At 43.8% G+C, this 13471-nt stretch overlaps 1 protein-coding gene across 1 annotated transcript in view; it reads right to left on the bottom strand.

Annotated features, from left to right (window-relative positions):
- PEPD (peptidase D) overlaps positions 1–13471 on the bottom strand; it is a 226760-nt gene that overhangs the window by 66789 nt on the left and 146500 nt on the right. Inside the window, exon 10 of the mRNA XM_015423842.1 lies at positions 705–773. Within this exon, the coding sequence (XP_015279328.1) occupies positions 705–773 (69 nt within the window). The remainder of the gene's footprint in view (positions 1–704; positions 774–13471) is intronic.

Genomic DNA, 13471 nt, shown 5'->3' with positions numbered 1-13471 from the left:
GGTTGGACTAGATGACCCTGGAGGTCCCTTCCAACTCCATAATTCTATGATTCTATAACTCTCAAGAATGGAAGTCCTCTCACTTGACTGGTGGCATTCTGAGTTTGACCAAACAGGCATAGTAAAAACAAAAATCTAGGGAAATATTATTTTAAACACATTGCAAAGAGAGAGCAATAACCACAAACAGCAGGAGCTGGTTTGCAAGTGCCATTCAATGAGAGAGGCGACAGGCCACCTCTTCCAGCGCTTGTCTTTGTATAATCCTCAGTGGTTTCAAAATGCAGCAAGCAGAGAGGGTGAGGAAAGAATCCTGGTCATCTTCACCCCGTGCTTCAGTGATAAGCACTTATTCTTTCCAGAGCCTCCGTTCCAGTTTGGAAACACCTCACCGTCAAGCATCTCAATGCATGACAACACATACTTCTCCAAGGGGTCCTCAAGGCCTGGCACGAAGACTGAAAGTGTGCCTGTGTAAAACCCAGAGTATCCAAAAGGACCATAGGTCTGTGACAGATCCTGTGTGCAGCGTGTTCAAAAATGCCAGGTTCAGCTTTTGCCCTCATGAGCTAAACTGCATCTTGCTTCACTTGATTTCTTGATTTGGGCCAATTACAGGTAGTTTGCTGAAAGTTTTCCAAACCCTGCTACGAGTCTCATTCAAACAGTAGGCTGGTATTTGTTTCACCCAGAAGGATGCTTACCTGCCACAGATGCACGTGTAGGAAGTGTGCCGCATGCCCCCACGAGTGTAGCAGTAGTGCTGAAAAAGGCTGTGGGGGGGAAAAAAAGAAAATCAACAATTAATGGTTTTCGCTGAGTGGCAATCACCCCTCCAGCCCCACCAAGACAGAGCATGTGAAGTCTTCTTAACCTAGAAGAAGAAGAGGAGGAGGAGGAGGAGATTGGATTTATACCCCGCCCCTCACTACCCAAGGGAGTCTCAGAGCGGCTTACAAACTCCTTTCCCTTCCTCTCCCCACAACAGACACCCTGTGAGGTAGGTGGGGCTGAGAGAGCTCTGACAGAAACTGTCCTTTTTCAAGAACAGCTGTGCCAGAACTATGGCTTGTCCAAGGTCATCCAGCAGGTACAAGTAGAGGAGTGGGGAATCAAACCCGGTTCTCCCAGATTAGAGTCCACGCACTTAACCACTACACCAAACTGGCTACACCTACTCTTTTACTTCTTCCCCATGGCCCAGCTCAGGAGATTAACTAAGAGACTCTCCCTTGGTTTTTGAAGTCAGCCTTGTGCTGCTGGAAGTGAGAGCTTCATGCTCAAGAGAACTATACAGGGATCCCACCAGCACCACCACCACAAATGTTTCAGGTTTATTTATTGTTTATATTTATATCCCGCCTTTCCAGATATCTGGCTCAAGGCGGCTAACATTAAAATGGCATAAACAACCAAGTTAAAACAAGTAATAAATACCATACCAATTAAAACAACAGCAGTTGCAATTAACCCAACTGAAATGGCGGTTTATCTGTCCCCTAGAGCCAATTCACAGTTTGATTATTAATTTCTTATTTATTTCCTTAAATGTGTACCCTGCTCCCCCCGCTAAGGCAGGCTCAGGGCGGCTGACGTCATAAAAACACAACAATAAATAACAATAAGAACAATTCACCAAACAGTTCAATAACAATTCATTAAAACTAACTTACAATATATTAAAGTGCTAGCAGTTAACATATAATATCAAAGATGGCTTCATACATTCTATAGATTCACTTGATATTCAGCTCGTTGGTCTTTCTAATTTTTGGTCGGCGAATACAGGCTATCAGTAATAGACCAGGCACCAGGCTACTGTTGTTATTACATTGATGGTATTAATAAGCATAGGTGGTAATGCTGACCGCGATGGTAGTTGTGGCGGCTCCTAGTTGAAAGCCTGGTGGAAGAGCTCCGTCTTACAAGCCCTGCAGAACTGTAAAAGGTCCCGCAGGGGCCTGATCTCTTTCGGGAGCTTGTTCCACCAGTATGGAGCTGCTTGTTCCACCAGTTTATGAAGCCTTAAAAAGCTGACTGCAGCACCTAAAATTCTGGCTCGTGCCAAACATGCCTTGTTGAAAACTCACAACTGGAACTCAGTGCATAGCGCATAAATGGATCTCAAAGGAAGTCTATCTCACCAAGTTAGCTTCTATTCAAGGTCATCTCAAAAACAATGCTTTCAAGGGATGCACATACTTTGATGAGTCACCAAACTCTAATTAAATTGAGTGAAAAGGGAATGAAGGATGTGGCCCACTCCATAAGGCTTAACATTCACAGGCAAGAACAGAACATAAGCTAAAAAAGCGGTTCATGAACTCAGTTTCCCCACCACCACTCTCTGAGTGAACAACAAAATGCACTGGGTGGAGGCAGAGGATTCTGCATATCCCCAGAGCTGTTTTGATACTGGGCAAGGTATGTGTATTATAAAGAACCTGTGACTACAGAGGTTACGACACTGAGCTGCAGACTGGAAGGTCTGTAGTTTGGCAGTTTGAGACCCCAGTGCCATGTGAAGGAGTGAGCTCCCGTCTCTGGCCCCAGCTCCTGCCAACCTAGCAGTTCAAAAGCAAGAAATTGCAAGTAGATAAATAGGTACCACTTTGATGGGAAGGTAACAGCGTTCCGTGCGCCTCGGCATTTAGTCACGCCGGCCACATGACCATGGAAACATCTTCGGACAGCGCTGGCTCTTCGGCTTGGAAGCAGAGATGAGCACCGCCTCCTAGGGTCAGATTCGACTAGCTTTCGAGCAAGGGAAACCTTTACCTTTACACACATGTAAAAGACTACTGTTGGGCAGGGCCTATGACAGGCAACCCCAAGATGGTGCCCAAGGGCTCCATGCTGCCTGCCAAGTGTTTTCAGAAAGTGGGTGGGGCCAGATGGGGCTTTTACTCTGCAGGGCTTTTGATTGGCTGTGCAGACTTTTAAAAAAAGTGTTTTCAGAAAGTGGGTGGGGCCAGATGGGGATTTTATTCTGCAGGGCTTTTGATTGGCTGTGCAGACTTTAAAAAAAATGTTGCTTCAGCAGCAGCTGCCACCACAGCACAAGGACTTTCACTTTGTGATTAAAGGCCAAGCTGTGGGTATGCCAGAAAATATTTTAAAGCAATATGCTTATTTTAAAATGCACCCTGTTAAGCATAGCTGCTGCATGGCCTCACTCCCTGACGTTTTGTGATCAGCTCCACCTCTTGTGGCAGCCATTTTGTGGCTTCACCCACCACCTGCGTCAGAATTCCAAAGGTGCCCAGAGGATCAAAAAGCCCGAGGACCCATGGCCTATGATGTTGCTAGTGACAAGGAACACAGCCTTCGGCATTTTTAAGGCTCTTCCTACACTATGGAAATGGACCTCTCCTCAGCTACCCTTCTCTCCACTGTATTTCTTTATAGAGCAGGAGAAAGGCATACCAATGCCCCTGAAGCCCATTTACTAATACCTTTTGCATTTTATTTAATACAGATCTTTCGGCTTTCTCTTCCACAATGCACGGATTTCCACAATGCAGCCTTTTTGTACGAAGAGGGAGGAGCCCAGCTTTCTCTTCCACAATGCACGGATGTGCACGTTACCCAGCCTTTTTGTACGAAGAGGGAGGAGCCACAGTACACCGATAATAATAAATATTGAGTTGCCTATTCCAGATGGAGTTTGTCTCAGGCTAAAGGACCACATTAGAAGTACCGGGGTCCTTTTCCGGTTCTTTCTTGCTATTTGAGACACAGTTTGAAGCAGTAACAAAGAATGCTTTACTTTCAGATATGTTCAGAAACTCTCTTGTTTTCCATACTCAGATGATCAAGCCACAGTCATCCATCTGCTGTAAATCACGCCCCCTAGCTAGACTACTGTAACACATGCTATGTGGGGGCTGCCCTTGAAGACACCACAGACATTCCAGCAAGTGCAAAATGCTGCAGCACATCCAGTTATGTGCATTAAATGCTACAAAACCATCATACTGATACCAAAAGCAACTGCACTGTAATTATGAAGGTTTCCTTCAAGATGCTCGTTCTTATCTTAAAAACCCTTCATGATAAGGAAGCCACATATCTAACGCCTCTTCTTGCATCTGCCTATATGCAGGCTGAGATTTCCCCAACACTCCCTCTTTATTTGGTTTCTCAGCCAGGCAGCATGCACATCCTCTGCAAGCAGCAGAAAGTTCTTGGCAGCCTCTTTTGAAACGGTGTACCGGAAAGTGCGTGAAAAGCTCCATCTCTAATGCATTTTGGAAGGCTTGCAAGATAAATTTTGTTTAGAAGGGCATATTTCCCAAGTGCAGTTGCTGTTTCATGGTTGAGTGTTGACTGATTCATATGGGACAAGGATGTTTTGTGATCTTGGGGGGGGGATTTTTCTGTTTCTAAGATGGGTTGCTTTGTAATTACATGTATACATAAGCCACTTTGAAGAGAAACTGGTAAGGAAACAGGTAGTTTTTCTTAAACAAACCAATCACCTCTCCCCTTTAAAAAAGGGTCACTATGTGACCATTTCTGCACTGGCAAATGGGGAGGCAAAGATTAGGTTTTTCAGAAAGTTGAGAGGCAGCTAGAAAAGGATAATTTACTAACTGATAGGTCTCATAAATAGTTCTCTGAAGTTTTGGTATCATTATTTCAAAAACCTGAAAGATCTTCTTGACTATAGGCAATACAGGGACAGCAGACAGGTGCAGGCTCCGCGGGAATGAAGGCATATTTAAGACCTGTCTGCTTGTCTGCAGGCAACGTTAATCTTGCACAGCGGTAGAAGCACCCTGCAGGGGGAGCTCTTCAGCCTCCCGAAAGAGCTCCGGGCTCCCCCCCCCCTTACTTGATGGATGCTCTCTCATCAGGCAAGGGCAGATGTACCCACACTACAATTAATACAGGATTAAGTGCTTTAAGAGCCAAGCACATATTATAGCCCCTTTCACTCTTTGTGAAATATGCTCTAATTACGATCCAATTCCCTTTAATACTAAAAGGATTCTGGGGGGGGGTGAGGGAGGGAGAACCTCATTTGTAGTAATATTAAAATCATTTCATTAACATGGAGTGATAATGGAACCCATTCAGATTTCAGAGGCATTTGTAAGCGTGCTCCGATTCAAGTTATTAGAAGGACACTCAGAGTATCCACCCTGCACACAGATACACAAATTTACTCAACAACCTAATAATAAGAGGTCAGAAGGATGGACCACATATTATTATGGACACATTTCACAAGTGACTGAATCACCTTTCCTTAAAAGTTTTCAAGGAATGCACACTTTTCTGAAATACTTTAGGGAGTCCATGTCCAAGATGGGGGCACAAGTCCCAAAGTGGCCCGTTAAGATATTTTCATATTCTAGAACAGGCCTCCCCCCTACTTTTTTGAGCCTGTCAGCACATTTGGAATTCTGACATGGCATGGTACGCATAGCAACAAAATGGCTGCCACAAAATAGTTGCCGCAGGAAGTGGAGCCAACTACGAAATGGTTGCCATGGCTTAACTGCAGTAACACTGTGGTGGCAGCTGCTCCAAAGCAACCTTTTAAAAAATCTGCACAGCCAATCAAATCTCCAATAGCCAATCAGAAATCTTGCTGGGTAAAAGCCCTATCTGGTACCTCCCACTTCCTAAAAACACTTGGTGGCCATCAGAAAAGGTGTTGAAGGGTGCCCATGGGGGTCACCCACTCTAGAACTGTCCCCACAAAGACCAAGGCCAGGGGTACAGAGCCATAGCCGTATTACTAGCAATAAATCTATCTCCCAGGTACTGAAGAATTGTAATAGGAATTAAAGTGACATAGACATTCATCAGCAAGAAGATAGAACAGCAGGAACTATGAGCTACAAGAGGGATAAAAATAGCCAGTTATTCAGAAACAGACATTCTTTTCTCTTTGCCCAACAACCAAAGTGGTTGTTCTTCAGACATGTCCCTTTACTTGCTAAACTAATTTTCATTATAGCTGATCAAGAACCATTGAATACAAATAAACAAACATCGACAGATTAACAGTATTAGAAAAAACGATAACATATAATTTTAAATATAGTGCAAAATACTTATGCAAAATATTTGGTGATAAAAATGGACAATATTACAAATAGACAATGCAGGAGGTAATGTAACAGATATAACAAAGATGTATATGGAACCCCCAAATTGTATGCATTTATGTTTGGTTGGTTGGTTGGTTGTCTGCCTGTTATAAAATTTAAAAAAAACCATTCAATACTGAGATGACGGGTGACAGTAGCAACACTTCGACTACACTGTTAATCCTGGAACAAGCCAAGTGTTTATCCTGACTGAAGTTATCATTAGTATTTTGGAAGCTGAGGGCTCAGTGAGATGGACTTTCAAATCAACATAATTAGAATCAGTCTGTATAAACCCTATGAATTCACTGTGGAGGAGGAGGAAGGAGGAGGAGATTGGATTTATACCCCACCCTTCACTACCCGAAGGAGTCTCAGAGTGGCTTACAAACTCCTTTCCCTTCCCCTCCCCACAACAGACACCCTGTGAAATAGGTGGGGCTAAGAGAGCTCTTTCAAGAACTGCTCATGAGAGAACAGCTCTGAAAGTACTTGTGATTGACCCAAAGTCACACCACAGCTGCATGTGGAGGAATGCAGAATCAAACCCACTTCTCCCAGGTTAGAGTTCACACTCTTAACCACTACACCAATCTGTAGTTATTTAATTTGCAACACACAACAGAGTGGAAACTAAGACTATTCCTTGAATTCTCTGCCATGTTGTGGGGCAAGCCACCATTGGAACCAAAGGGTAATGCTGAAAATGCAGTTATAATATGACATTGGAGAATCTGCTGCTCAAAGGAACACAGTGGCAATTTCCTTTCCCTTCCCCTCCCCACAACAGAGACCCTGTGAGGGCGGCTCCCATGTGCCACATCCCACGTGGCACATCCAGGTCCCTGGGCACTCCTCAAGTAGTCTCTGGATCCTAGCCAGGAACTGTGAGAGACCGGGGTGGGTGGGTTGGGTTAAATTCTTATGACCATACAGATTTATATTATTTTAATGGGAGATGATAAGGGGTGGTGGTGGTGGTGGTGGTAGATAATGTACATCCTTGCTTTGGAAACAGACCAAAAGTCTAAGAGGTGATTACAGCTAGCAATCCGTCCTATACACCTCACTTGAAATCTCAGCAAAGCACAGAGAATCTATTCATACCAAGTATCCTGCCAAACTAATCTCTTCGCAAGAATTTGGACTGACAGAGCAATACTCAAAAACATGTGACAGCACAATGTTACGGCGCCTCATCTATAATGTTCTAAGTTACCAGAAATCAATTATGATGAAAGGCAACCAGTAACGCAGGGAACATCTGATGACCTTAACACTAATTATTTTCACCAGACCTTTCATGTTTACATGCCCAACCGTGAAAATGTACTGAGTGAAGACGCTTCCATAATACGATAATATGAAAAGGAGAGACCTCTTTGCTCAGCAGGGCTTGTGGGTTCTTGCACACAGCTCCCTAAGCTCGGGGCAGACATCACAGTCTTGATTTCCTAACCACACTCCTCTTTCAGAGCTAATTATAAATATGCTTACATGTGCACCAATATTAATATGAGCCATTGTTTGCAACCAGGATTAGGAGCGAGCTAGCAACCTCTGGTTACACTTATCCATGGTTATCATTAACCCTGGTGAAGACACAATGTTGTATCATGGTTAGCTCTGAAAAGGGGAAGGGGTTTCACAAATGAGAGGTAAGCGAACAAGTTCACATTACGCTCCGAATTTCCTAACCATCTAATTATAAACCCTATGGGTTGGATCCAGACCAATGCTCCCTCTAAGCTGTGGAGTCCTGTGAGCAAAAATTCTACTTTGTGAGCTACCAGCATTAAAGTTGTGAGCAGGTTATTTGGCTACTGCATTAGCAGAAAACTTACTTGGGATCCAGCCCTATGGGTCAGAGATTATGGATACACTTAGATTTAGGCATGGAGTGGGAACATATGAACCTAGCCACCATGAAATATTTTTTTTCTTTTCTTCTGAAAACATACATACAAATTGGAGAGATGTACACACTGAAACAAACAAAAAGCTTTATTGGAAAATAGACAGATGCTACCAGGGGGAAAAAATTAAAAGGCAGCTCTGTAGCTTTGTAAATCACAAGTAAAGTAACACACATCTCCGTGAAGTACATCACATATGATTTACAGAGAGTGAAACCAATTGCAACTTTCAGTTTAAGAGCAGGGGGAGTTAGTCAGGTGAAGCATAATTAGCATTTTAATTGTATAATTGGGAATAGTAAATCATCTATCCTATTTCGAGCTGCAAGCGAGGTCAACCCGCCAGCCACAAATACTTTCATCTCTTTTGATAGGCAGGCCGACCCTTCCAATTAGTCCTCTTCTGAAAGCTCAGCGCAGTTATTCCCTTCTGAATTAGACAGTTTAGTTAGCAAAGCAGCTGCACTCTGCACGGATGCACTGGGCGCTATGACTATCAGAAGCAGAGGGTCTTGGGACATAGAGAGGACCCCAGATATTCGCAGGCAAATATTAGTGTGTGCAAGGGGGGTGGGAGATATCCTCAAAATCTAAAGGGAATGGGGTTATTAGTTTCACATGCACACTGGCCAGATCAGGGATCCCCAACCTTCTTCAGCCTGCAGGTAAATCTGGAATTCTGACATGGCATGGTAGGCACAGCAACAAAATGGTTGCCACAAAATGGCTGCCACAGGACGTGGAGCCAGCCATAGCTTAACTTCAGTCACGCAGTGCAGATCCTTGTGCTGTGGTCCCAACTACTGCCGAAGCAACATTGTGGAAAATCTGCACAGCCAATCATAGTCAATCAGAAGCCTTTTGGGCAACAAGCCTTACCTGGCCCACTTCCTAAAAACCCTTGGCAGGTGCCAGAAGAGATGTTGGCAGGCACGTTGGGACCCTTGGTCCAGATTAGAGCAGAGAATTATGGCTGAACAAAAAGGCACCCAGAGTCTGGTGGTGGCTAGCAGCAAGACTGAACGGAAGCCAGCAGTTCCCCCTGGTGACTAAGGGGGGGGGGAGAACAAGTTTCGAGTACATCCTCCAGACCCAACTTTCCCCTTCAAGTTGCAAGGGGATTGTCTCCTTCTTGGCAGTTTAAATGGTCAGGGTGAAATGAAACTGGCCTCATGGAAAGCACTTGCCTCCGCCTTTGTCCAAGCTCAGTTTCCCCACCTCCAGGATCCATTAAGCTGCAAGGAAGAAAAATGGCCCTGGAGGTCACATTTTCACCTGTGACTCCCCCCCCCCCCCCGCTGTCCACTTGTTAATGTACATGAGGAAGGATGCCAAACCCCAAGCCGTAGCCAACACACCACAATTTTACATTCAATATGACAGCGAGCCCAAAGCCTCCAAACGGAAAGCTCCGTTTCTTACAGCGTAATAATGCTGGATCTCAGTTGGCATATTTGAAATTGAATTTTGTTATGTGTGTTTACAACTATTTATTAGCCTCTAATTAATGAGGCCTAAATCCTTTTATGACAAAATGATTAAATTGTATGTTAACTAATCCCTCTTTAATTATGATACCGCCAGAAACTCATTTCTGGTTGTATATATATATGTAAAGAAAGACTTTTATAGGCACCCATTCTTCTAAATACGCATTATGGAAAGTCAATAATTAGCAGAACTCATGATTTCAATTATATTTCAATTACTGTTACACATAAAACATGCTTTAACAGATACAGCACAATACATTCTTCTTCTTTATGAACTGCTAATAACTGCTTTCGAGGTGACAACAACCAAATCAAAGGTGGTTTTTAATATATGTTCTACTGCAGAGGAATACATCCCCCCATTCACTCCACTTCTGTTGCTTCTAGCTAATCCAGGAAGCATTCCCAAGCAGGTCTCCTCAGAAGCACGTGCCATTTTATTCTGTGGGACTTATTCCCAGGAAAATGTTCTTTGTACTTCAGCCCATGAGGCGTAGAGCCAAACCAGACAATCCAGTGTCCTTGTATGACGCAAGGCGAGGCTGAGGGGATGTGGCTAAGGGGCTGCATGGCATCTTCCCTCCCCACCTCCTTGGGAGCGGAAAGGTTCAAATGATGATCTCCTGTGTCAAATTGTTAACACTCAGGAAGCTCTCCTCAAAGATATAACATTTCACAATCTCTTAAACATGGCAAAACAAATTGGGAACACTGTGTTAACTCATATGCTCCAGGGGGACTGGGAAGAAAACAACAACAACCCAGCCCTGGAAAAGGGCCCTGTCTTCCCCAAAGGAGGGAAGCAGCAGCAGCAGCAGCAGCAGCAGCAGCAGAGATTGTTTTTATACCCCACTTTTCTCTGCCTTTAGGAGTCTCAAAGCAGCTTACTATCGCCTTCCCTTCCTTTTCCCACAACAGATACCTTGTGGGGTAGGTGGGGCTGAGAGAGTCATGAGAGAACTGCTCTTGAGAGAACAGCTCTGAGAGAATTGTGGCTGACCCAAGGTCACCCAGCAGGCCTCATGTGTCTCAAAGCAGCTGAAAACTGCCTTCCCTTCCCTTCCTCTCCTCAAAACAGGCAACTTGTGAGGTACGGGAGGCTAAGAGACTGCTGAGAGAACTGTGACTGGCCCAAGGCCACCTAGCAGGCTTCATGTGGAGGAGGAGGAGGGAATCAAACCCAGTTCTCCAGATTAGAGTCTGCTGCTCTTAACCATTTCACCATGCTAGCTCTCAGGGAGAAAGAACCAATCCAGCCTCTTTCACTGTCCTGTGTGGAGTCTGACCACACTGCTGGTTTGGGATGGTGGAACACAGCAGCATTTTGCACCTGCCCTATGTGGCCTGCACCTCACTTGGGGTTGGGGTGACCCCAGTGAAGGCCCACCAGGACTTTTCCCAGGAGCTTGAATGGCCAATCCCTGCCCCTGCAACTCCCCCATCTCTCCTCCTTCCTCCTTTTCTTTCCTGGACAAATCTTCCCCTTCAAATGTTCAACAGCACCAAAGTAAATAAAAATCATGGTCCTAGACACTGCAAACCTATTTGAAACCCTGGTTTCTCACAAACCATCACTTCCTTCCGGCCTATTTGAAAGTCTGGTTTCACAACAGCCTCTCAGCCTTACCTAACCCATAGGGATGCCGGGAATAAAATGGGGAAGAGGAACCTGGACATCACCTCTGAGCTCCTTAGACAAACGGCAGGATAAAAATAAAGCAGATTTTTTTTCAGGCAAGCATCTTTTGAAAGGCAATAAGGCTATATTTATGGTCTGAAAGGTGCTTTTAAAGAAGAATCGGAACTGTGAACTGTACCACTGTGCATAGTATGCATTACCCTACTCTGACTGCTTTGTTTTTATATTTATGTGTAATGTATTCTGTGCTGCCTAGAATGCATTAAGATGGTTGTGAATCATCTCATAAGGAAGCAATGTTAAGCTTCGTCTTGAACAGGGATTGAAGTTCAAGACTACTGCGTCCAATCAGGTTCAAATGTGTATAAGCGGGAAAGACTCTGATTGGTCCTTATTGTCTCAACCTGATAGGTTGTTTAACTGTATAGTAGGTGTGGCTACATTAGCCCGGAATGTTTAAATACCGAGCAGCTGAAATGGACAAGCTGTTCGGGCTATCAGAGAAGTTGTACCGTGTCAGAGAAGTTGATCATCGAGCTGAAATAAACCTGAGTTTTGTTGAATCACCATTTTCTGTATTGTTTGGCATATCAGGTCTAACGCTCTATGCTTTGCTTCAGGCTGCTATAATCCCAGTCCGATTACACTGCTTACTAGATATCTCATCCTATTGACACTGACCCTGTGTAATCTCCCTCAAGCCTCAGTAAGAAAGGCAGATAAATATACTAGATCCATTTCAAGCATGTGATCTGCAGTGTCTCAAGAAACACGTCTGCAAACACTGAAAATAATGTGCAGAGGGGTCTGTCTTTCAGAACACACCTGGCCACACAAGAAACTCTCACAGCTACTGGTAAAGATCTGTGACGATGCCTCAAACATGACTTCCGCATCAATGCAACCCAAGTACAGGGTGTGGAATCGAAAGAAACCTCTCCTTGCATGCTACCTGACCCAACAAGAACAAAATACTGTCTTGGCACCTTTGTCAGTCTCTTGAAGGCCACTGTTGTTGACAGTACCAACAAGAATATTTAACTTCTACATTCCATTTCCAAGGCAGGCCCTCCTTCCCCAATAAAAGTAAATGCCCAGAATGAAAACCACAGAGACTTTTTTCCCCCCGAAGTAATAATGTTCATTTTAACCTTGACGGGGGACTTAACTAATTTATGAGGTAATTTCGATAATAACTATACATTAATTTTACATCTCCTTTTCTCCTGTTTGGATAGGTTTGGACCACAAGGAATTATGTAAAGTAAGACAATAGGCTGTTAGGGATTTCCAGTGAGTAATGCGCTGTGTTTAAAATCTTTCAATCAAATTAATAACACACAGTGCTATCCGCTGTGTAATTGCTTCTAATATATTCAGATTCAGAAGTCAGCATTAATAGACTGTATAGATGGGTTTTTTTCCCCCTTCAGGAAAATTATACTGGTTAATTTCACATTCTAACCATAAATCCCAGTCCAGTATAGCCCCTTTGCAACCTCTGGGTCACAATTAGAAATCAGAATTTCATGAGCACAGTCCTAATAATAATTTTATAATGTCATCTACCACAGAGACATCGAATTTTGAAGTTAGGAGATAAAAAAATTTACAAAGTGAGAACAGAATGTGCCTTCTGGCCTGAAGGGGAAAGAAAAATGCTACCACTCAAGAGAGCCAGAGTGCTGGACTGGGGAGACCCAGGTTCAAATCCCTATTCAACCAGAATTTTTTAATCTTACAAAATTTCTTCCTCACAAAGGCAAGCTAACACATCTTTTTTAAAAAAACATTAAAACCATATAAAACATAATTGAGACAGTTAAAATCAAGCTAAAATACACATAAAAACATTTTAAAAACTCCCAACAACTGAAAGATATGGCAGAAAGGAGGGATCACTGAGGGAACGCCAGATGAAACAAAGAAGTCTTCACCCATTGGAGGATGGTGGCAGCAGAGGGGACAGGCGAGTCTCTCTGGAGAGAGAGTTCCAGAGTTTTAGTGCCATGACTGAGTGGGTCCTCTCACAGGTTGTGACCCGCTTAATCTCAGATGATGAGGGCACTCAAAGGAGGGTCTTCGAAGATGACTGTAGCAGTTGGGTAGGTTTGTGAGGTACTGATTTATAACAGCACAGCGATGAATGAAGAGATGAAACTATGCCTTTCCACAGGTTAGACTGACTAAACTCATTCCACCAACAGCCGATGCTTCGCAATGGTATAATAACACAATCATGTGAGGACAATCAGTGGAGAAACAGGAAGCTCCACTGGAGACACACAGGGGAGCCATACTGGGCTATTCTTCTTCTTG

Source organism: Gekko japonicus, unplaced genomic scaffold, assembly GCF_001447785.1.
Source record: "Gekko japonicus isolate JY-2015 unplaced genomic scaffold, Gekko_japonicus_V1.1 scaffold225, whole genome shotgun sequence".
NCBI lineage: Eukaryota > Metazoa > Chordata > Lepidosauria > Squamata > Gekkonidae > Gekko > Gekko japonicus.
The sequence above is the reverse complement of the archived record's forward strand: the minus strand, read 5'-3'. Positions and strand labels throughout refer to the sequence as shown.